This window comes from Corvus brachyrhynchos, unplaced genomic scaffold (assembly GCF_000691975.1).
Source record: "Corvus brachyrhynchos isolate BGI_N302 unplaced genomic scaffold, ASM69197v1 scaffold245, whole genome shotgun sequence".
Taxonomy (NCBI): domain Eukaryota; kingdom Metazoa; phylum Chordata; class Aves; order Passeriformes; family Corvidae; genus Corvus; species Corvus brachyrhynchos.
The window spans coordinates 1,595,865-1,606,402 of record NW_008238988.1 but is presented as its reverse complement, the minus strand read 5'-3'; the positions used below and the strand labels follow the sequence as shown (position 1 = coordinate 1,606,402).

Sequence of the window (10,538 nt, the reverse complement as noted above, 5' to 3'; positions counted from 1 at the left end):
CGCTATGGGGAGCAGAGATTAAAAAAAATTCAAACCAAAGCAAATGAATAAAAACAAAAACTGCACAGATTAAGAGCACATGCAAACAATATCTTTTAGAATGGGTTTACAGGTTTAAGTATTTGTTAAAAAAATCTTCCCCAGCTGGAAAACACTACATGATGGCTTAGCAGGTATTACAGAATCTGTTAAGACTTGTCAACAAAAACGGCAGAGGCTAGTGAATCATGAACATTAGCTATCAATCCTCTTTCAGCACACAGAATTCCCACTTTTTGGGGGTTGTAGGTAGGGAACATATTGACTGATAACCAAGCCAAGAGCTTAGACATTCTGTGGTGTAGTAACTAGGACCATTTCCTAAATGAGTAACTGTAACAAATATCAGAGATACTAAAAATGCCAGCTTTGAAAATAAAGAAAATAAACTCCTCCAACCTCAAACCCATTTGAAGCCACGCACAGCTCTTTTTATTTTGTGGAAAAAGGCCCCTCTGGGTTTTCAGACATATTCAGCAGTCAGAATCAAGGTCAGCTCTTTCCAAAAAATCCACAACACTCACTAGGCACCTGATGAAGTTACTCAGATTTTTAGGAAGATTTGGCTCATTTGAGTGTGGAATTCCTTTTCAGGCCTGGCTAAAAGTGTTACAATCGGCACTGGATGGAGGCCAAAGAGACGAAGGTAAGAAAGCAGCTGATTGGCAAATCACAGCATTTTTCTGTAATAATCAGATAATTTTGTAAGGATCTCAAAGATGATGCATGGAGCTGTGCAGTAATTAACCCTGCATGCATTAGGGTAGTCTTTAATACATCACAGAGTATCTTGGCACTAAGAACTGAACGTCAGCAGCAATGGTGTGCTCTGTTTCAACTGCAGTAAGATCCAAGGTCATTTGGATTTACATGCTCAGAAATCGAGATTTGAAAATCACATCTAAGTTGAGTTTGGCTTGTTTTCTTATTAATAATACATGAACTGAATCAGAGATTAAAATGGATAGATTTAGTGGTATAGTAACAAAATCAACTTGTTTTTTAACCAAGTGACCTGTTAGAGACACTAAAAAAAATCCCTAGAAATTGGCTGTAGAGTCAATTAAATTCAGTTTTGTCAACACGGAGAGAATCTGGCCAAGGGTTTGAAAATCAGGGCAAGATGAGAGGCATCACCATGTCTTTTAAGGAATCAAGTGGTTCACTAGCACAGGGGTCACTGGCTTGTCTGATGCACTGAAAAATGCACACTAAGAACATCCACGGATGACCCAAAGTAGTAGATCCTAGGTTGCCTAAAGGTTGCATATTTAAAGGTTTTATTCTTTTCAGTTTTGCTGTAATATCTACAGCAAGCAAAATTATTGCATGGCCTTCTAATGGGGCACAGGATAGCACACTACAGGGAAATCTTATCATGAAAAAACAGCTTTTTAGATAAAAGAAGAAAAAGAAACATCAGAAAGAATATGTCATACATCAAAGAATTTCTCAAGTCACAACAGCTTCCGGCTCTAAGGTCATCCTTGGAAGAATGGAATAGTTCTGTGCACTATTTTATTTTGTGCACTATTTTATTTTATTTTCTTCTGGAAGTGGCTTTATCTTCTAACATGCACCATTATGTAAAGACACTCAAGGAAATGAAGGATGAAAACAGATGTGGAGATTTTCCCTGAGATGTGGTCTGGAACTGACAGCCCCTTTGTCTGCTCCATCCCTTTAGTGGCAGTGCTCAGGAAATTGCCTGGCCCATCCACTCAGGGACTTATTCCCCCAGGAATTAAGCTTGTGAGCTGCTCCATAGTCCTGGCATCTCCTCAAGCATGACAAGTTCACCTCTTATTCTGTCTCAATCCCAAGATATTACATCCAAGGGGCAGAGATAATTGTGGATAATGTTCGCTGGCCCTGCAGAGTGCATACAGGAGGCAAACAATCCATAAAGGGGAAACAGAAAGCCCCACTGGTGCACAGGCCCCGCTCAGGGACCCATGGGAAGCACAGTGAGACCTTGAGCATCTCTCCTGCATCCTGCTCTCCAGAGACCCCTGGATTCCAACTGTACCTGTTCCTAGCTCAGCTCTGTGAGGCGAGGGACACTTGTTCACCTCGTCCCAATCTGCAAGGAACAACCAATAGCCTCTACAGCCTCTACAACGGAACAAAAATACTTGTCCAAACGATTTTTACCTGCTCTTTCCAGCAGGGAATTGTGTGCAGCTGTCACAGCTAGTTTTGTAGAAGTTCCCTCTGGCCACGAAGCTTGGCAGCCTTCTACTCCTGGTCATCCACAAGGAAATCCAGCCAGCACTTATGGACACCTCAATGTGATGGGACATGGCAGGAATGGCAGCCTGATTCCTCTTTGTTGTCTCAGGGTATCACTAATTATTTCTACAGCTCTTGAAGCTCTTGTTAACAACAAACATGGATAAGCTGCACTGTCCTCATGTAGATTAATGTTTAATGAAGTTACAACCTGTGTCTATTTACCATAAACCCGTCTCCTTTATGAAAGCTTAGTGGACCAGCAGTGAGTAATTCTAATACAGTGTTATGTTCCTGTGATTTCCATTTCAGTCAGTGCAATGTGGAATTGGCTTTCATTATCCCAATTGCCATTGATGTTCAGGTTGAATAAATTAAATAAATAAAATTAAATAAAATGCCTTTTTTTCTCATTCAACCTATGGCTTTTCTGAAGGAAACTACTGTTAAAACATGATAGACATTTATTTAATTGCTTTCTGAGCAAACTGTAAGCCATACAACAGCACAGAGGTCAAGATGGAAAATCTTTGGGTTTTTACAGACATTTCAGAGTGTTATCATTAGATAAGACCTTGAGACATCTGCATGTTAGTTAATGGTTGTTCTGCTTTCTTGGATAATGACCTATTTCTTACAGAAGAGCTAATATCTATAAATTTCTCATTTGCTGCCTGGATATTTTAATAAAAACTAAGAGATTTGAATTCTGTGTGTTTCATATATCAAATTATTACTGCAAAGATTTTTTTAATCTACTTAAAAATGGTAATATACACATGAAGTACTGCCTCATTTTACCTCTCAAAAAAAAACCCCCCAGGTTCTGATGGATGAGAGATACTGTTTAATATATAAAGACTTTTCAGTTTCTCATGTTTTTAACCCTGCTTGTTATTAGATGAGTAACCCTGAAATCTGTATCACTAAACATAAAAAAATAAAAAAATAAATCCCATCTTGTTTTAGCCACTGTTACACCAGGAAATAAATGTCCATGTATTACATATCTCATCCCAGCTGTCAGAGGAGGGCTCTCATGTTTAAGTGATTTAAGATTATGGATCAGAGGCCACTTGCTTCCCCTTAGGTAATAATAATAAATATGCTAATGCTTTTAGTGTCATTGTTAATTCCTTGTTTGTGAGCACACAGAGACAGGCTGAAGCAATATGGTCTGAAGATGGGATGTGAAGATGAGCTATTCCCAAGGAGATCAGGGAAGCCAAAATTCTGAGCTTAAAGCACCGTCAATGCAGTGTGGGAGACCAAGTCCTCTTCCCCATACCAGGAAAACACACAGAGGCTTTAAATTCTCTTTAGGACATCTTGCTACACAGGCAGCAAGGACTAGATCCTCACTTAACCTCCTCCACTCTAACTTCCACTTTGCCTTCAATTCTCATGTAAGCACCCATCCTTATCAGTTTTAGCCAAGATCTTTGTTGGGACTACACACTGAACGTGTCATTCAGGGATAACTATCTGAGGCAACAAATCAACACATGTTAAGCAGTAGTAATTTCAATCAAGTTTTTAACTTACATTTTGATTTCAAGCATATTAATTTAAAATCTTTAGTTATCAAAGAAACATATGTGTTTACTGTTGCTCCATCAATGCTAAGATCATTCAATACCATAGAAACCTACTGGAACACTCATAAAAAAACCTCATTCTTCCTTCTTTAAATTTAGGTTTCAAAACAAAGGCATTTCAACATACTGAGTGACTGAGTGAAATGTATTACAAATTTGGGGCAAATGATGTTGCAAAACACATTCCAGTGTGACAGTGGAGATATATTTGGAACAATTTAGGATGTAATAGCGTATACTAGGTTGAAAAACATCCCTGGATGATGGAAATTGTCTGATCTCTCTGATGGAAATGAAAAGCTGAAATTCCTCAATAATTATCCTGTGTCATGAGTACATGTGTTTTGCAGGATAATAAGAAGCTTAATGAAAAGTTCATAAAAATTAAGGAAAATGGGAAATCATGATGCAAATATATCCTCACAACAGACTGCTCAGAATGTCATTACTGGAGCTTTGAAAACAGAAACTGGTAGAAACCTCCAAGGTCAGGTCCAGGCTGTCAAACAAAGCAGTGCAGAGAAGCAATCCAAGACCTGGAACAATAATCCCCTCTTCCAAACTGGAGCACTGTCTGGACTCAGCAGCTCAGCTGCAGGTGCAGAGCATCCCATTAGCCCCTCTGTATCCACAATAATAAATCTGAGCTGACACTGCGTACCTTGGGGGTCTCTATGCTCCCATCCCCTTGCTGCTCTAGGTTTGGTGCAGATGGATGCAATTTAAGTGCAGAGAGTCTTACAGCAAGGCTTGAAGGATTAATGAAGGACCTAAGGCAAGAGAAACCATCCACCCTAGATGACCAGTCTCGAGGACTGTACCACTGTTTCTATGATTTTTCAGATGGAATTTACAACTTTTTCTCATTTATTTGGGTGAAGTACATCATAACACCTTCCTGAGTGGAGATGAATGTAGAAAGACTGGCTATGAAACAGCTTTCCAAGCTTTTGCTAAAGACAAGGTTTTTGCAGCAGAAAGCAAACTGCCTGATCCTTGCCCTCATACAGACCCTGGGATGCTCTGTGCAGGCACTACAGGCCACTGGAGCTGTTGCTTTTGCAGACTTGCAGGCTGTAAGGGACACGAAACACCAAAATATCCAACCCAGTGCTCAAGTTCTTACATTTCTTGTCTTTATTCTTCTGTAACATGGGCTTTTCTGGGAAGCTTGATTAGCTGCAGCTACTGATGTCCAGATGCAGAGGTCCCTGAAATCCTTCCACTGTTCTAAATTGGGTTTGGATCCAGGCCTACGTTTAGGGAAGTCTTCACCAAAGGAAAATTGTTAAAAACCTAAGTCACAGATTTTACAGGTATATTAATTATCTAGCTAAGCAGCCACTCCATCTTCCAGACCAGAGAACAATGCTTGCCATGAGTTGGAGATTAAGGCTCTAACTGCATTTTTATAATCTGTAAAACCGGACATGCGGAAACTATGGTAGGAAATTTCAGTAATTAAAGCATAGGTTCTCCTAATTAACTGCAAAGCATCATTAAAATCTAATGAAACTGTAGTGGAGTAACACAGAACTCTGGCTTAACTGCAAGGATATAAATGCAAATGAAAGTTGAATTTTCATGTAGTTTGAAGTTTATACAATAGGACTGAATGCATTTACAGTGGTTTAGAATACAAAAGCTCACTTTTAACACATGTGAATCAGGATTAGGAAGTTAGGGTATTAGTGTATAAGAAGTTAACGTATTAAAGAATGTAGAATACTGAAGCATAAGAATCAAAGAAATAAAAATTTTTGCTACTTAAAGTAGTTGTATTTGTGGTGGTAAACTGAATTTCACAGCAGATGATAAATAAGAGAACTGCTGTTGCATCAGCATGGTGTAAGACTAAATTTTTCGGTGCAGAGACTTCATCCTGGCATACCTGAACAATCTGCATCACCCTCCCATACTGCACCAGAGATTCAACTGAAGAAAGAACTGTAAAGCTCTGCAAGCACAGTTCAAGATATTAATCTGTCATGGCTTTTCCTCACCCTCCTTCAGACCCTTGGCTTTTAAGTTGTTAGGAGGAAAATCATGGATACTGGAGCTTGAATACCTAATTTAAGTTGATGTGTACCAGGTCCACAGGAGCCACAGGAGCACTGCTGATCCTCACTGAACAAAAATCTGTACCTAAAACTGTTTTATGTTGCCTTACACTCAAGGGATTGCAGGTGGAACTCTTCCCTCATCTGACTTCAGCTCTCTGAAATAGCCAAAGCTGGACAGACTCACTGCACATCCAATGGAAAAAGAGAGGTCTTGAGGACAAGTCATGAAGTCAGTCCTGGCAAATGATCAATCACTCTCCAAAGATGACCTTCTTTAATCAGCTTTTGAAGAAACCTAAATGACCAGTCCTTTCTGAGGGCTAAAGTCCTGTAGGACTTCCACCCTGGCATGGATGCCAATGGTATCACACTCTCTGTACCTTCCTACCAAAGGCCTGAAGTGCCAGTCCAGAGATTTGAGCTCAGGGAGATCAATGTCTACTGCCATTAAATCCTATACTAATTATGCTGATGGATACACCGACATCCTGGGCATCAGCAAAAGGTCCAAGCCAATCAAACTCATCTCATTGGCACAGATGCCAATACTTCTCAGGATAATACCAGTGAAGTTTAGACACCAAATTATGTTTTCAGGCTAATTTGAAGACCAATCTCCCATTGATTTCAATAGTTAAGTACATTAAAATAATTTAGTACTTAGACAAACTAAGACTGGACAGCAGAAAACATTTACCACAATGACAAATAAACACATACTTTCAAAGCAGCAAAACAGTCCATTCTTAAGCAGTTTTTGTTCCAAACACAAACATCATAAAGGTGTAGCGTGCAGTTAAGAATTTGTTAGTAAATTTTATGCTGCTATACAGTCCACTTTCTAAGAAAGCACACACTGAACACAAACTCTTGCTATCTAAACTGTTACCTCGGGTACTCATACCTTTTCTGTGTCAATTCCTTTAGACATGGACCAGGTTGAGACAATATAATCCATGACTCTTTCACTAAGGCCTTTTGGGACTTGATATAATTTTAGGAAATCCCTCACATTGTTCAGCATCTCATGGTACCGGTTCGTGTTGGCATACATTTGCTGGAAAATGGTGGTGACGTTTCCAAAAATAGTTGCATAAAGAAGAGCTGGAAAAAAAAAAAAAAATTGAAAATAAATATGTATGCTCTAGTTAATGCTAATCATAATTCAAGGCTAATGTCAGAGAATTTTATGCTTGTCTACAAATTACTGCAAATATGGAGATGTAAACTAAGAATTTCTACTTGTACACACCTTCTCACACACGTACATGTACAGAGTTGTTTCCTGAATTTACCCATACACCTCATACAGCTCATACAGCCATCCCATGTGCATTCATTCACAAAATCATAGAGATCATGTCCATGCATGGAGTTATTTAAAAACAGCTGGTGCATTTTAAGTCTTTTACCCTATGCTAATCCAAACTAATTTTCAAACGTAGCTTCAGCCTGCCAGTAAACTTTGAAGGCACTGCCCAAAGAATCATCTTGATCTCCTGTAAGATTGGCTCAGCTTCCACATGCTATGAGCAGAAAATGGCCTCAGTCCCAAAGATGAAACAAAATGGAGAAGAAAGGAACCTGGGAAACTTGGCAAGGGGATAGGGATACAAATGGGGTCCTGTGTCAATGGCCAGGATGTTCACAGGAAGGATTGAGGGTGGCAGTCACAGTCTAATGTCGCAGAGAGCTCCACCACGCATGGCTGTGTGATGTCAGCTCAAGATGCCAGCCACAAATGAGTCTGAAGAGAGAAAAACTGGACCAGCAAACAATAGAAAGTGCCTTTGCTGAAGGCACATGGCTGGGGCAGGAGGAAGTCATGGCAGACTGGGAAGTACTGCCTCAAACCCACTCCTGAGTTCTCTTCTGGTTTGATTCTCCCCTTTCCAAACATGCCCAAAAAATCACAGGCCATACTTGAGAAGGTCACATGTTTTAAGGAAACCTTTCCAACTGAAAAGTCATCAATCTCAGCGTACCATTACGAATGTGATGCAGCAAATACTAATTGACGGAGAGCAGTTAATTTTTAAAGGCTTAATTTGGCAAAGCATTTAAGACAAAATTTAAATGCACACCTTTGCTAGTGCTGTCTTGAACAATGCTGGATTAAACCACGCTTTTAAAGTCAAGGAAGTTTTAGGTGCCTTATTGTTTCACAATGTAATTACACTTGCAAACTAGCCCAAAATTATATTCTTACATTAGATACTACAGATTTTGGCAGAAAAGAGATTCTGGCATCTCATAACACCAATGTGCTGCATTACTTCTGGTTTTGACATTATCAAATACACAAAAATGTGCCTGTCATTTTTAATAATCTTTGCTCAGAGGTACTTTATAGCAGAATTCAGCTATGCATTTCCATATTGCTTTTTTTTAAAAAAAAAAAACCAACTGCAGCCTACAAATGGTAAGAAATAAGCCACTGTGAAAGGAAAAAATGCCTTCCATCGCTCAGTGCATAATGTCTTCCCTCTACAACACCCATTTCTACCTCCAGAAATCTCACTTTGTTTCACACTAATTTACTATTGTTCATCACCCCTACGTGAGAGGTGGCATTTTTATAGAAACACAGTGCTCTCCTAAAACCTATCTAATAGAAGAATTATACTTCCATTTCACACAGAGTTTTCTGTATGTCCAGATAGAAATCAGATGTCAAAGTTCATCACATATACAGGATCATATCAAACACGGTCACAATAATGTGTAGCACAAATGAACACAAGATTTCTGTTTAAGAAAAAACAGCAGAATAATACTCTGTGAGATGTTGCAAGGGCAGGTTTTTTCCTTGCTTTTCTGATTGCTGCATCACATCTGCGAGCTACAGAAAGATTTTCTGTACCTCCGTATCCATTCAGACATATATCAACACTTAAGAGTACAAGCATATGGATTATAAGAAAGTTCAGATGGATGAATGCCACATGACTTTTTTATTTCTTTAGCTTTCTCTGCTCTTTTGGACTTTTGCAGCAGGACAAACCTGATGAAATATCACTTCTCTTAAGTGCAACATCCCTCATTCTTCTGAACAGTTGCTGATTTATCATGCACTCATCTCATCGGGTACATGAGGGCACAATATCTCTGATGTTAGATGCTACTGCAAATCATATAAATGCCTAGAGAAGCCCTAATTGCCCCCAAAATGCTGTCTTTCTTCAGAGGTAGAATTTCTACAACCTCTAACTACAACTAGACTGCATCTGCAAATCCAGTGCCTACAACCCAACTGGCCATGCAGACCTAGCCAGAGGACATAGGCTGATTGAAAATGTGCCCTGTACAACTGGCACAAAGAGATTCAACTCTGTCACCTGCCAGGTTGGAAACAGCTAAGAATGCCATGGTGAAAACAGCTTGTCTGAAGCAACTGGAACCCTTTACCTCCTCTTAGCAGAGAGGATTTGTACAAAAATACACGGCCGGAGAAGAAATTCTAGTTCTATGTCTCATAATATAGGCTCCTGGAAAAGCTGTACTTAAAAAAAATGTTTCTTTGGGACATTAAGGGTAAATAAATCATTGGATCAAGCACACAAAATCCCTGTAAACACCATCCAGCAACACCTCACTAAGCCAGAATCCACCAGGCTGTGGAGTCTGCACAGAGAAACTCAGCATTATCTCCCTGTTGGAAACCAAAGCCTTCCTTTTGAACTGGAAATGGTAAAAATGGTTGAGTTCAGCCAAATACTCCACTGCTCTCACAGGTCACTGCATGGGGGATCTTTGGCAAAGAGTTGAAGGGAACCTACTTAGATCTTCACAGCTTTGAAGCTGTGCCTTAAAGGCTCTCCTCGCTCATGTTGCTCCCCCATGCCCACACCAGTAGCTGCTGAGGCCAGTTTGCAGGTTTTTGGGGGAGAGAAGATTTTTCATAATTTACCTCTCTCTGTAAATCCTCTACCCATCCCTGTTCTCTACATGACAACTAGAAAAGGAGGTCACTTACAGAAAGCTGATTTTTACTGTTTTGCAGGTCTTGGTATGCAACAGAAGCTCAGACACGCTGACAAGCATCTAATGCTGCTGTCACCTTCAAAGGGTTAAGGCTCTCCATCAAAAACCCTTAGTGTCCACAATTAGCAAGCAAAGATTTCTCAGAGAATCCCATTTTAATGAGCAAATGTTGAAGTGACAAGTGTGAGTTTTACCCCTCACCTTTAAAAAAAACGAAGGCAGATGAGCACTACCAAGGGCATTCCACTTTTGCTGTATTTTAATTATTTTGGCAGGTGGAATTGGCAGTAAAAAACATTTGCAAAAGGTTCTGAAAGAAAATAAAACACTGTGTCTCTCTTTACAGTAGAAGTATTTAAACAACCTCTAAAGAAATCTCTAAAGGTATTCATACACTTTAATGGTTTTCATTTAGTCTCTCAGTTTACAGTAAAGAAGAGAGATGAGATTGAAGGTGAAATTACCCAATTTCATGAAAGGACTACTTAGGTCAAACTGCATTTATTCACCTTCTCTTTACTGACCTGAATTGTTGGGGTCCCTCCCCTGCCGTGTAGCCCTGGGAGAGGGGCCCTGAGGGCACAGACACGGGGTTTCCCTGCCCCTGCTCAGCCTCGTTCCC

The 10,538-nt window shown here is 39.8% G+C and overlaps 1 protein-coding gene across 1 annotated transcript in view; it reads right to left on the bottom strand.

Annotated features, from left to right (window-relative positions):
• The window catches only part of KCNH5 (potassium voltage-gated channel subfamily H member 5), a 153,278-nt gene that overhangs the window by 45,371 nt on the left and 97,369 nt on the right, over positions 1 to 10,538 (bottom strand). The window contains exon 8 of the mRNA XM_008637276.2: positions 6,837 to 7,036. Within this exon, the coding sequence (XP_008635498.1) occupies positions 6,837 to 7,036 (200 nt within the window). The remainder of the gene's footprint in view (positions 1 to 6,836; positions 7,037 to 10,538) is intronic.